Consider the following 15,118-nt stretch of genomic DNA (forward strand, 5'->3'; position numbering starts at 1 on the left):
CTTTGTTGATTTTAATTCCCTTTAAGCCAAACATCCTCCCCCCCTTCGATCACAGCTGGCAAAGGGAATAAAGTCACTATTGTTTTGAAACCATACATTCTTTCTTTATTAATCAAAGAGTGAGATACCTGACAAGGTCGGGGAGGAGGGAAGGACAAGGCTACATTGCTTATTGTAGCCACACTACAAATCAAAACAGTTTGAATGAAAGCCTTCTGTTGCTTGGCCATCCTTTGGAGTGAAGTGGCTGGGTGCCCGGAGCCTCCCCCGCACCCAACGTTCTTGGGTGTTTGGGTGAGGAGGACATGGAACTTGGGGAGGAGAGCAGGCGGTTATACAGTGGATGCAGTGGCGGTCTGTGCTCATTACCTTTCCTGCAGCTCCAGATGCCTCAGCATGTCCACTTGCTCCCCCATTAGCCTCAGCATCTCCTCCTGCCTCTTCTCATCGCGCTCACCTAATGCTTTCCTGGCCTCTGACACTGAACGCCTCCATGCATTCAGCTGTGCCCTATCAGTGCAGGAGGACTGCATGAGCTCAGAAAACGTCATTGCGAGTGCGTTTTTTTCACCTTCTAATCTGTGATCACCTCACGGACGGAGATGATGGGGTACCATAGAAACATTTGCACCTGCAGGGGAATAAAAAGGGAGAGTAAAATTAAGATGATACATTTCTGAGAACAAAAGAGAGACACTTTCACAGTGAATCAAGCAATTCACAGCACATGTGCTTCAGGTACAGGTCGCATTTTGCCTTTTATATTGAGCACCTGCCGGTATGGTGACACATCACACATGGCTGGGCAACAGAATTTTGTTTCCAGGCAGCCATGGTAAGCCTTTTGGTATGCGGGGTTGGCTTCTTCCGCCTTCATAACATGTGGGAATGGTTTCAAACTGCAACGCCATCCTTTCCCACAGCAAGCAATGCTGGTTGGGTTTGCCATTTAGAAGGAGGGGCTGCAGTTTTTGGGTGGATGTGCACCACACACCTCTCCTCACCCCACCACGTGGCTATTCTCAAGGATGATCCCTTTCAGCCAAGCACAAACAGCCCAGCATGAATGGGGTACTTTTACTGTTCTCTTACAAAAATTTCCCTATTTCAACCAGGTGACCATGAATGATATCACTCTCCTGAGGCTAACACAGAAAGATATAGACCGCATGTTGCTTGAATGCAACCAAAACCTAGGACCATTCACTGTCATGCTTTGTGCTGCAATGATTCCAGACTACTTGCTACTGGCTTGGCATGGTAACATGTCCTATTGTGGAGGACGAAATAAGGCAGCCCTCCCCAGAAACCTTCTCAAAGGCTTTCAGAGTACCTCCAGGAGAGCTTCATGGAGATGTCTCTGGAGGATCCCCAGACACATAAATAGACTTTTCCAGTAGCTGTACTGGCCGCGAATGCACCCCAATTCTTCAGGGCAAATCAAACATTAAACACAATTGCTTTTAAACCCTGTACTGTAGTTACAAATGTGCACTCACCAGAGGTGCCTTCTCCAGCTTCAGGGTACAGGATCCCACCTTGAGCAGGTTTTGGCTCCAGGGTGATGAAAAGGTCCTGGCTGCCGGGGAGAACGGATTCACTGCTTGCCGGCTGCACATTCTCCTCCTCCTCTTCCTCATCCACAAAATCCTTTTCCCTGTTGCATGAGACTCCCCCCTTGCAGGTGTCCACGGACAGTGGTGGGATAATGGTAGGGTCGTCCCCCCAGAATGCCAGGCAGCTGATCATAGAAGCGGCATGTATGGGGCTCTGACCTGGAGCGACCGTTTGCCTCCTTTGTCTTTTGGTAGGCCTGCCTGAGCTCCTTAACTTTCACACAGAACTGCTGTGTGTCCCTGTTGTAGCCTCTGTCCACCATGCCCTGTGCAATTTTGGTATATTAGCATTTCTTCTTTTTGATCAGAATTTGGCCTGCACAGATTCTTCTCCCCAGACAACAATCAGATGCAGTGTCTCCCATTTGGCCCATGCTGGAGCTCGTTTGCAATTCTGGGGGCACTGCATGGTCACCTGTGCTGCTGAGCGTGCCACGGTGACCAAACAGGAAATGAAATTCAAAATTTCCCGGGGCTTTTCCTGTTTACCTGCCTAGTGTATCAGAGTTGAAAGTGCTGTCCAGAGTGGTCACATTGGAGCACTCTGGGATAGTTCCCGGAGGCCAATACCGTCGAATTGTGTCTGCACTACCCCAAATTCGACCCAGCAAGGTCAATTTTAGCGCTACTCCGCTTGCCAGGGAGGAGTACAGAAGTTGATTTTAAGAGACCTTTAGGTCGACGGAACGGGGTTGGTTGTGTGGAAGCATTGCTTATAAAATCGTCTGAACGCAGCTAAAATCGACCTAACCTCGCATTGTAGACCAGGGCTTAGACTCTTATTTCCCAAGAAAATGGACTCCTATCATTGGTTTCAGAACATGGAAACTAAAAGAACCAATATACAGAAGCAGAATTTTACCAAAGGAAGTTTCCAGCAGTCTTGATCTGGACAACTGTTTGTACTGCTGGTTGGCTTCCGAATTCACACCTTTATAAAATGCAGGCTACAAACTGGCAGTGTTGTATTTCAATCAACAGCCTGAAAGAGGACTGCAATATCATAAATAAAAGGCAGACCATAAATTTCTATGGAGACATAAAATAAAAGACAACACAAAACAGCCTACAAATTCATGCAATATACTCTAACCAATTCCGGTTTTGTTTATATTTACTGTATAAGACACTACCTCATCATTTAAGTCCTCTTGTGTATATGGAGTTTGGGATTAGAACCAGACTTCAGAGAAGCAGGAACTCCTATCCAAGTCTGGCATTTTTTTTCTATGCTTCATTGTAAATTGTGGTTCCAGTGACAAGAATTGTCAGCCATTTGTCAGTATGTCTGCCTGCTGCAGGAAAAGAAAGCCACCTAGAACAGCACTGCTGACAGCCCCACAAATACAGCATTCACAGCAGGGTGGATAAAAATCAATGATTTAAAAAAAAAATTTTTTTTCTATTTAAATTGGACTTTTGCGGGAAAAATTAATTAAGGTACATTATAGCTCAAAGATATCTCATCATGGAATAGGGATTATAAATTCTAATTATGAGACAATATATATTCACGTAATGTTTAAGAAAAGTTTTGTAAATGAGTTCCAATAGTTCATGGATTAGTGACCCAATCTTATGGGGTTCCACAGGCTTCTGTATAGATTATTTAGGTTAATCTTTCTATCTACCTAATAGGGCTCAGTCTAGAAGATACTATCAAAGATGCTTCGGTTTGCAGTTCTCAAACTGTGGATTTGTGTCTCCAGAGGTAACAAGCTTTTTAACAGCAAAAATGTTTTAAAATAAATAAATAGTACATAGAGGTGAGAAATAACAGACCTCAACTCTATTGTCCCTCTTCAAATTTGTGTACACAGAGTCAATCCCTTATCTCTCTCTAAAAGTGCAAAGTTTCAAAAAGTTCAATGAATAGAAGATTGTTGGGGGTGGAATAGATCTGGACAAGAAGAAGAAGTCTGGAGATAAATGTGAGAAGCGAGAGACATATGCTTGTTTTGTTAAAATATTATATGTTTGCTGTTGAAGAAAAAAATCCAGAATACTTAAAGTTGTTTTAGTTAAATAAAACAATTTAAATGTCTGTCTGGTGATGTTCTCCTCCTAATACAGCATGGCAAGAAAATCCTCCAAATATTAGTGATTAATCTGTTGAATTGGAGATAGTTCACCTCCCAATTACTTCATAAATATCTGCTTTAATTACCTTTGGTAAATGAAATAACCAAACCATCATTCATTTTCTGATATAGCTGTAAAACTAATCTGAAAAGTTTTCAAAATAAATCACTGTTTAAAAATGTATAGTGTGTAGCTTCTAAAAATGAAACCCACATCTATCTCTGAGTTGTGAAGAATATGTATTAAGATTATAACAACCAACAAGAATGCACTTATGTAGAAAACCATGATTAAATCAAGACTTCCTGACTAGTGATTTAAATCAAATCCACCCTGATTCATGGCATATAACAATATTTCTACATGCTAGAACAATGCATATTCAGCCCTAGTACTGCACCTTAGATACCTCCATCTTAGACTACAGATTCATGAAGGATAATTGCCTGTTTGTTTCCCATTGACATTGTTACAGAGACAAAGACAAATCATTCTACTATTTTTTTTTAAACTCTTCCATTTATTGGTACATCCCTACATTCACAGTAGTGGATGAAGACTTCTGTTGTCCATTATTAAGTGGCCACTAATCTGTGTTAGTTTATTTTAAAACTAGCATGCATATGACAGAAGACAATTTGTTTTAAAAAGGGATGTTCTCAAGACCTGTAAGTTAAAAAAGTATAGACTGTACCATTAAACTTTAAATTAAATTAAATTCATGTGGGTAACATTATACTTCCCACATTATGAAAGGAGTGGAGGTTTAAACTAACCCTTTTATCATGATGAAAATTATGAACAAAATGCAGTTACATATATGAAGAAAGGTCCAGTCAGACAACTGATGGTATCTGTGAGCGGCTTTGTTTATGAGTATGATTTAGAAAAAGTTAAGGGGTTTTTTAGTTATTCAGACCTTGAAGTAATTTCAGACATTCCCTGTTACAAGGTTCATCTTTACAGGAGCTGTTACATTTCTGGCCAATTGCTGAAATCAGACATTTAGCGTTTTAGTCGCCAGTCGGTTCTACAGGGACCCTGCAGCAGTATCAGGGCCTCAGTCTTTAGCAATATGAACCCTTCATTAGTGTAACAGCCTAATACCTTGGGGATAACATGGGCTCCTTTTGTGTGGCATCTCCCTTAGTTTCCCAATCACTAAGGTGGGCATGATAACTCACCTCCCTTCCTTGCACAGGTGTTGTGAGTAGCTAGTACTTGTGAAGTGGTATTATGTTGCCTTATGAAACAGTATGAATGGACTGTTCTCTTATTAATGATGTAGGAGTTGATTTTTTTAAAAATACATTTTCAGTCACGTTGTAAAAGGTCCATAAATTCTCAACCTTTACATCTAATTAACTGCATTGTTCTCAGTTGGGTAAAACAAAATGGGTCACATTCAACATCACAGTTCTTTTGGTCTCCCACAAATCACTCCAGAAACACTGTTTTAACACCAAGAAAAGTATTTCAGGAGTGTCTGGAGTAACATATACTACTATGCTTTCAACCAAAAGGAACTAACTTCACAGCTAGAATTCTAAAATAACCATGGACATCTTCCTCACTGGGCAGAGCCAGCTCACATAAGGTTACCGAACCTGTAGCTGCAGGGGGTCATGAGATCTCCATCCCACCAGCTGAAATGTTAGTCTAAAGTCTACTAATGTTCTAAAGCAGTGCACTGACAAAGAGCTGCTGCACATTAACTGGGAGGTCTGTGGTGAGGATCTCCCCCTTTACTTCATCCCTTTCTTGTTCACTTTGTAGATTCCTGTAAGATGAAGCCTCGATTTACTCCTCTAATTACACACACACACACTCTTCCAGAAACATTCTTCCTTAACTATCAGAGGTATGAACACTCCTCTTCCAGCTGGCATAAAAATAGTGAGGGTGGAGAATCACACTGCATATTAAAGTCTTGGGCCTTGCAGCAGATAATCCAACCAAATGGATTCATGGTGCTGAACCACAAAAATACCAGTCTGAAAATCTGCTTGAACACTGGAGAACAGGAGCAAAACCCTAAACATGAATCAGCTTGTCAAACTGCCAGCACTGTGAAGTCTGGTGTGGGCTGGCACTGCAGTACCAGTTTTAATACCACATTTGTAAGTTAGCTGCTATATTCCATTATAAACACTGCTTTTGAAGGATTCATAACTCAGCCATTTTAATTTACATTGGGATGAAATTTGCCACATATCAGTTCAGATGTAAATTTAAAACACACATTACAAGATGGCTAAAAATGAGATCATACAGGGTGATGATGGTGAATATAGTAAGTTTTTTGGTAGTTTATGGTGCTTCCCCTCACCTCCACCCCCAGTTACCAATTAAAGCAAACTTTTAAAAGTTACAGTCAGTTTTTAAGAGGGGTTTTAGCATTAATATAAGTTATTTAACTTTAAAAAGCATCTATTATGTATTTTCCTATTAACAGTGTATGTGTTTTTGCAACACCACAGTAACAGATTTTGATATTTTATGAAGTATTGATTTAATTTTCAGATAAAAATACAAAAGCAGGCATTACCATAAAAAAGTGAATTAAACACAAAGAGCTAACACACTAAAAAACAAAATCCAAGCAGTTCAGAACTGCATCGGAAACTCCATCCTTAATTAAAGGATTTGCAGGGATCTGAGTGACAGGGGAACCCCACATATATATGTGCCACAACAGCAAGGCATAAACAGGTGAGCTAACCAAAGGATGTCAGACCAAATTCTGACATTTCAATTGGATCATTAATTTAAAAAGCCCCACAGGCTTGCTATTTTTCAAAGGCTTTACATGCATGGAATGCTAGAAGTAGCTTAGTTTACTGAAGGGAGCTAGTTTTTCCCTGTTGGATGGTAAACCATAAACAAGAGATATTCACATCCCAGAAAAACAAACATATAGGATGAACGTAATCAATGGTATTTTCACATTAGGCACAGACCTAAGAAATCTTTCCCCTACTCTCCCCACCCCCATTGTAATCCTTCCCAAACCACTCTGCTTCTCACTGCTGACTGCAAACTGTGGCTGCTTGGCCAGATTAAGAGGGTGACATCTGTTTGAGTGATTTTTTTTTTTTTTTTCCAGGAGTGTGGTCAAAGGGTCAAATGAAGGGAACCAGACGGGAACACCAAGCAGAGAACCCCGGACAGCACCCACTGCTCCTCAAAGGCGTCAAGGGAGTCAGTGGACGCGGCCCAGAGGAACTCTGCCCAGATACGTGAACGGACCGAGGATCGGAAATAGGCCCCACAGTCATAGGAGACTCCATCGGCCAACCTCCTCACCCTGGTTTTATAGATGGCCACTTTAGCCAGGGCCAGGAGGAGGCTGACCAGGAGGTCCCGTGACTTTGTGGGGCCACAGATAGGGCGTGCATAGATAAGGAGGTGAGGGGAAAAGTGCAACCAAAAACGTAACAAAATATTCGTGAGGAGCCGGAACAGGGGCTGCAGCCTGGCACACTCCAAGTATGTGTGCGCCAGGGTTTCCCTCACGCTGCAAAAGGGGCAGTGTCTGGGATAGGGGTGAACCCCGCCAAGTACATGCCTATGCTCATGGCCCCATGAAGGAGCCGCCAACTGATATCCCCGGTGGGCTCAGAACCAGGGTGGAGTACAGGCTGGCCCACCAGGGCTCCTCACCCTCCAGAGGTGGCAGGAGGTCCAGCCATTTTGTATCGGGGTGGGACGTGATGGTAAGGACATGAAGGGTTTGAGTGATAGACAAACTGGAAAGGCATGATGGGTGCTCTGATACAGTTTATGGGCCACAGCTTTTTCAATAAAATTTACTTAAGTTATTTACTTAAATTCTTCCAATACAAAAGTGCTCTCTATCTAGGATACCAAGTTACAAATTTGCAGATTCAGAAGGATAACATTAGCCTGATTTACCCATTTGTTAATAAACTGTTAGACAGGGGCCCAATATAAAACCTTAAATCTGAAACTCAGTCAGAATTTGTTGCTCAAAACTCTTCTAACAGGCCACATTTGAGCACCAAAACCAAGCTTTATAAAATTCAGATCTAGATTTCAAACCCCAAGTGTTGGAATATTTGGGATACAGAGTTTTGGTTTGGGTCATTATAGAGGTTCTAAGTTTGGGGCTGGAGTTTTTGTTCGGACCAACATCTAATAAATATGAAACACTAACCAATTTAAAACAAGGTGTATCATTTGTTACTAGAATATTTCCTGAGATTACATCAATAATATCCAGATCCTCCTGCAGAATCTAAATTCACAGTGTAGCCCATTTTTCAATGGTTAAGAAAGAGATTCTTCAGACTTTCACAATATCCTTGAATTGTGAATTCTCTCTTACACACGTTTAGGTACAAGCAAGCGAAGAATAACATTTTAAATGTGGTGAAGAAAGGCTATTTGAATAGTAACAGAACACATTGAACCCATGAACACTCTAGTAGTTGGCGGCTGTGTTATGAAATACTGCCCTCTGCAGCCCATTCTGCAGAAACAGAGTTCAACCAAATTAATATTCATTCCATACAAGTTCTCTGTTTTACAGGTCTACTCTGTGCTTGTAGCAACAACATGTTATTTCTGCAACTTCATTTGCTTTCAAGCTTGTTCTGTTTTTACCAGAAGGGTTATTCTCTTCAGTGATCCTCTGGTGGCTGCTTTCAATTCTGTGCTCTGCACTTGCTCACTAACAACACAGCACTAGTAGTGCTTCATTGCCGTCAGTTATTCATCACAGAGTGCATCGAAAGAGTTTAAAAACAGCATAGACCAGCAGTTTGAATATACATGCACATTTATTCCCTGAAAATCTCAGCACTGGAATTTCAAGACCCAGAAGGGCTCAGGAAGGGGGATACTAATCTAGTCTCACCAAGATTTGGGAATCCTGGGCCCCTCTGGAACCAAGAGCTATCTTCTTGCTTTGCCTGATCAGTGTGCAGACATTTCCCTGGACTTTGATGACTTTATTCCTTATTACACAGGAGGAATTCTAAGATTCGCATTATGGGTAACATTTTATTCACAAGCTAGTAAACCACAAGTGATGTAAAAAACTGGCAATATGTGTGGTCAAGTGGAAGGTCTCCACTACAAGGGCAAATGTGTTTTATGTTTCAATTGTGGTTTACATTTCCCCTTCAAATGTTTCATTTCCATGTTGCAAAACCCAAGCCAGATAAATACTACTCTCAGTTCAGACACAGATCCTGCAGAGGGAGAGGTGATCATGCTTCCTGTTGCTGGAGACTTGAGGTCACACACAAAGGAACTTAAAATAGTTGAGGCAAGAAGAACAGCAGGCTTGCAGGAGGATTTAGCAAAGATGAAACTGAGTCTATGTCAGGGGTGGGCAAACTTTCTGGCCTGAGGGCCACATTGGGGTTGTGCAACTGTATGGAGAGCCAGATAGGGAAGGCTGTGCCTCCCCAAACAGCCTGGCCCCTGCCCCCTATCCACCCCCTCCCACTTCCTGCCCCCCTCAGAAGTCCCGACCAATCCAACCCTCCCCTCCCCCCCGCTCCTTGACTCCTGACTGCCCCCCTCCCAGGACCCCCTGCCCCTCGACCCCCTATCCAACTCCCCCTGCTCCCCATCCCCTGACTGCCCCCCCCCGAACCCCCTGCTCCCCACCCCCTTACCATACCGGAACCAGCCACGCCGCCACGCTGCCTGGCAGGAGCAGCGGGCCAGAGCGCTGGCAGCTCAGTGCGCTGAGGCTGCAGGGGAGAGGGAACAGCAGGAGAGGGGCCGGGAGCTAGCCTCCCCAGTTGGGAGCTCAGAGGCCAGGCAGGATGGGCTGTAGTTTGCCTACATCTGCTCTATGCTGTATGTGGGAAGAGCTGCAGTGATGGCAACAGACAGATTTGCAACATAAGAATGGGAAGAAGGAGAATTTAGAGTCATAAAGTGCCAAAGTTTCAGCCAATGGAGGCAAATGGAAGATGTGAACTGAAGAAAGAGCTAAAAGAAATGGAGTTGTTTATATTATTTATTTTTATTGCATGAACTGTGTGCCAAGCACTTAGCGTGCTGCTATTCATCTTGGTATGAGAAGCAATTAACCCAGCAGGCACCCTAACTTTGCTTGTGGACAGTGGCACACAGGTTGTGGTCTGTATCTCTATGCATTGCAGATTTGCAGGGAATAAATAATCCCTTATAAAGCCTAGTCAATTGAAGAGATGTACACAATATAATTGACTGCATTGGCACAAAAGGGACCCCTCTGTCACTCCTCCACGCTCCACCCCATACCATTGTGTAACTGGGGACTGTACAATCTCTGAATTCCTCTACTGTATTTTTTAATTTATTTATTTTAAAACAAGCTTTTAGTTTTAAATCTGAAAGGAATTTTTGTGATGGCATCATAAAACCCTTGAGAACTAAGGTTAGCACATTTTTTTTAAATGTTTTTATGAAAATTTAAAGGGAAAATATATGTGAACATCAAAAAAGCTTTCTGATACTGAAACATATTAAGCTGTGGAATGGACTCTGAAGAGAAGTTTAAAACCTGATAGCTCTCTATTTTTTTAAAAAAATGCTGGCAAATTTAATTAATGTTGACAGCTAAACTTTTCATATTCCTGATAAGAGACCCTATATTTTCTCTTAAAGCTCATCAGACACACACAATTATTGTTTCTTATTCACAATCTACTTATAATGGAAAAAAACCTAAGAGACGCGGCCTAGCAGCTGAACACATAGGGAGGAAAGAGATAGTGACTAAGCACCTACTATTGTACACACAAATCTTTTTTTAAAATTCAATTTAAAATTTGAAGACTTTATTATTTTATCACCTTTCTATGACAAATATACCTTAGTTATTATAATGAACAGAGCTCCCTCTTGTGGCTGCAGGAAGGTGGACCTGGTGCAACAAAATCAGAGTATAGATGGTATAAGATCAGCACCAGAGAGATGAGAGAAGGGGAGGACTGGTTCTCCTGTGTACCATTACTAACTTGGTTAAACAATAGACAATTAATGGAAAATACCATGGGAACAAGAGGTTGCTGTATAACGTACTAATTAATAATTCTCTCCCTCTTAACACCCTCTCCCTGCACAAATGCTGCAGAACATAGCAACTTTCTCCTCTTCCCCATTCTATTTTTGACCACCTTCCTCCAAAGCAGAACCTTCCCACCTTGTTCAACTGATTTCTGGCTCACTCACAGACAGTTTGCAAGGCAAGGGATAAAATCAGGATATGAAATTCAAGGGTCTAAGTTACGGGGAATGCACATCAAGCCAGAAGACTTCCATTATTATCCCTACATCATTATCATTATACCTGGAGTTCTGAAAGCAAACAGAAAATGCTTATTATCTTTAAAGTTTTGAGAAAGAATTCACAGGTACACATATGAGTTTAAAACACTTAGATCTGCTGAAATGTTAGAGCAAAACACCTATTGAAAAGGAAACCGATATAGCCTCAAACCACTCCCTTTTGTGGTTTCAAAGCTGTAAGGATACTAAAATCTGCTGGAGACAGGCATTCACTCCTGGATGAAACTGGCAAGGTAAGCCACTTTGGGCCCTACCTGCCTTAAGAGTGGCTCCCTTTCAGAGTCTATCATTGCTCCCCAAACCCTTCAAATAAACATTTCTATGATTGAAAACATAAAATAAAAAAGAAAAGCAGGTAAAAGAAGAATGCATGGATGAGTGTGAAACTCTCAGTAAACAAGCCTGTGCACTAATGCTTTGAACCAATATACAGACCAAGCCAGTTTCTCTCCTGACAGGACTCTCAAAGTCACACAGTATTTACAAATACAATTTTTAAAAAAATGTCTCACCAATATATTATTGAGCTTTGATCTCAGTTCAGTTCCCAGTGGACGAGGATCCACAATGCAAAAATCACTACCACTATTAGCAGTCCCAGAGGCACCAAGATTAAATGAGGTAGATGACTGAATTCCTCTTTCTGGTCAATGGGCTGGATGGGGGACAATGCCTGCTCTCTGTGTGAATAGAGGAGTTCAGACTCCAGAGATATCCATTCAACACCCTTTCCCAGTACTGAATTCATATGCTTTTTTTAAAAATTATTTTTGAAAGAACACAAAAGAAAATGTCATGATTGACTCCTCAAGGAAAGAGCTCTGAATTGGCATAATCAAGACAGGTCCATTTTTAAGTCTAGCACTTTTGACGGTGCCCTTTAAATTCTTCACCTCATAGATATTGCAACCAATGAAAGTACCTCCAACAGCTGTATTAGCGTGACCAGAACATATGCTGGTTTCTGCTTATCCACCTTCCACTGAGAAGTGACAGGGATAGATATGTGCAGTGCAGGATACTGGGGGCAGCAATCATGCTCAGGCACACTCATTCTTTGTCAGGAAAAATAGTGCCAGAATTCCAGCTCCTTCATTTACTGCGTGGTTCAATTTTTAGACATTTTGAAAAACAAAGTCAATTCTTGAACTCATGTCCTAGATTCTTGCTGCAGAGAACTACCATAAAAATCAGAACTGGCCACCAGCAGAGGACAAGCATGCCACACTCCATGACATTTCAATGGAAAGATTTCTATTTATCAACAGAAGCTGCATTACAGCAATTGCATCCATAAGGATATAGAAAGAGTTCCCCCTCCTACTTTATGAATACTACTTGAGCTGCAGGGTGTTTTTGTTCATTCAGGCTTTTAACTGATCGATATTTATTGGATTTTTTTCCTTATTTTGCATGGATGTTTTAGGTTAGACAAGATTTTATGTAAGACAGAGCATGGCAAATCACTGACTTTTGTATGTTAATGGGATTGTACAGTTCAGAGTTTTTTTCTAAAGATGCTCTATAATGCTTTTCATCCTCCAGACACTTTGCAAATATTACCTAATTCTCACAGCACGCTTCTGAGACAGAGGAGCATTAGTATCCCCATTTTACAGATGGGGAAGCTGAGCCACAGAAGTTCCACATCTAACCTAAAGCCACAGGAGGATTCAAAACCAGAATTAAAACTCAAGTTCTTAGTTCCAAGTCTTGTGCTCAGACAAGAACTCTCTTTCCTAAGGTGGAGGAGCAACAGAACCACAAATTTTCTACTGTCATAAAATCAACATGCCTGAAGTAGGTATTTTTAAAAGGTGTATAAAAAGGATGTAGACGTTCCACAGTTCCCTGTAATTCTAAGTCAAACATCCTGTAGAGACTACTGTATTTTGATGCTATAATGGTGCCCAGTTAAAAGAATTGTCCTCTTAAAAAGAGACAATGCCTATACACCAGACTATGAAACCCTTAAATATCTGAAAAGTAATAAACCTGGTGGCTGAAATACTATTTAAAACTCATCTGTCTAATAAGTTATGTTTCCTGTACAGTGAATTAAATTTTCCTGGCGCTCTTTTAGATGAAGACCTGATGCAAATATTCACATGTGCAATAAATATGTGTTTAATTGATTTCTACATGTTATTTATTTCCATTTATCCTACCTGAGGATTCCAACTGGGATCCAGTTTCTTCACTGTGGCAATGTATTCTTGCATAGCCTGGTGGGGACTTGAATCTCCCAGCGCTTTCCATGCTTCCCTGAGGTACAAAGAAAAACTCAAATGGCCCATTCAGTAGAACTGATACATCCGTCTTTTACTCATTGTCACCAATAAAACAGTGATCAGGCCTAATGCAAGCCTACCTTCATACTTCTGGGCAAAGGAAAGACATCTTTTATGCAATTTTGATGCCATCAATCCTCTAGTCAGGCTTAAAAAGAAAAACTCCTTCACCTACTCATATTTATTTGTTGCTGATTAAACCAATACAACAGTAAATTAGCAGAACAGCAACACCATTTTAAGAATTTCGTAAAGCAGGGGTTCTCAAACGGGGGTTGGGACCCCTCAGGGGGTCGGGAGGTTATTACATGGGAGGGGTTGCAAGCTGTCAACCTCCACCCCAAATCCTGCTTTGCCTACAGCATTTATAGTGGTGTTAAATATATAAAAAAGTGTTTTTAATTTGTAAAGGGGGAGTGGCACTCAGAGGCTTGCTTTGTGAAAGGGGTCACCAGTAAAAAAAGTTTGAGAGCCACTGCCCTAAAGGATTATTTTAATCATTAACCGAGAGAATAAGAGAGAGATACATGCAAAGTAATGTTCTAGTTCAATCAATCTAAAAAGATGTGACCAAAAATAAAATAAAATAAAATCAGAAATTGTTAAGAATTGCAAGGATTTCCTCTTACCATTTCTGCTTTCCTTCAAAATCAAAGAAACTGGGCTTGGGAGTGTTACAGTTTCCAAATTTGACCTAAAGAAGAAAAATGTCCTTTGTTACAATGAATGGTAGAAAGGGATAAAGTTTAATTTATCATTATAATTTGTTAGCCAATTCATAGCAGCAAATATCCAGATTTATTACACCTCTTGATTTCAGAGCAAATTTATACTCCTGTCTGATTAACAGTTATTAGGCTCATCTCTTTCTGGCAAACGTCTCAACTCCAATTTTTTTTATTTTAACAGTCTCACACAGCTATTGGTGTATTGGCCTCCTGTTATTTTCTGTACAGGATACAGAGATGGAATTCTGATATGCAGATCATTTCTTCTGCATGTATTACCCAGTAGGTGATGCTGCAGAGTGATTGTCACTCAAAGACTTGTCAGAGAAAGAAGGTCCACTTTTGAGGAAAATTGCCTTCCTTATCCTGGTGGCAGAAAAAAGCCAGAAAAGAAAGGAAAGACAATGGTCACACAGCAATCGCAACCCAACCGTCTTCCAACACCACCTGCAATGTCTGCCAACGAGCCTGTGGCTCAAGAATTGGACTCCTCAGTTACCAAAGGACCCATGAAAAATAAAACCCATGAAAGAGATCATCTTCAACCTCAAAGGATCACCGACTATGTATATTACCCATCTGTATAGCTCATCATCAACAAGACTAAAGAAAAATCTCATTTATGTTAGGGAATGTAGGTATACAGCTAAACCACATATTATGATTGTTCATTAAGGATGAAATTCGCCTCCTTCTGCACAATGACTAAATAAGTGGGCTATGTTTAATAATCTTTGATGGCCAAGCTGAATACAAAGAGAACAAACTTAAGTGGAAGAAGTCCATATGATCTTTGGATTTCCTCCAGAGGCATCTAGGAACATGGCAGCCAGAGCAGATACACCAGAAATGGGAAGTGAGTCAAGATTGGAGGTGGTTGGGATGATCCAGTTGGTCAGAAAGAGGAAAAGTAGTACACTATGGAGTAGAGGATGGAGCTGTAGGTAGAAACAAATGATTCATTACGGGAGAGTGAGGCAAGAGAAAAAAAGGAGGCTAGAAAAAAAAGAGGTGTTGATGGACTGCAATTCATAGAAGGAATATAAGTTTGGGGTGGTAAGTGAATAAACAATACTGAAAGAGATGA

At 41.1% G+C, this 15,118-nt stretch overlaps 1 protein-coding gene across 1 annotated transcript in view; it reads right to left on the minus strand.

The window, feature by feature from the left end:
* Positions 1-15,118, minus strand: part of ACBD6 (acyl-CoA binding domain containing 6) — a 142,491-nt gene that overhangs the window by 115,887 nt on the left and 11,486 nt on the right. Inside the window, exons 2-3 of the mRNA XM_077824016.1 lie at positions 13,933-13,997; positions 13,181-13,277 (exon numbers count right to left, since the gene is read on the minus strand). Of these exons, the coding sequence (XP_077680142.1) occupies positions 13,181-13,277; positions 13,933-13,997 (162 nt within the window). The remainder of the gene's footprint in view (positions 1-13,180; positions 13,278-13,932; positions 13,998-15,118) is intronic.

Source organism: Eretmochelys imbricata, chromosome 8 (genome assembly GCF_965152235.1).
Source record: "Eretmochelys imbricata isolate rEreImb1 chromosome 8, rEreImb1.hap1, whole genome shotgun sequence".
NCBI classification, from domain to species: domain Eukaryota; kingdom Metazoa; phylum Chordata; order Testudines; family Cheloniidae; genus Eretmochelys; species Eretmochelys imbricata.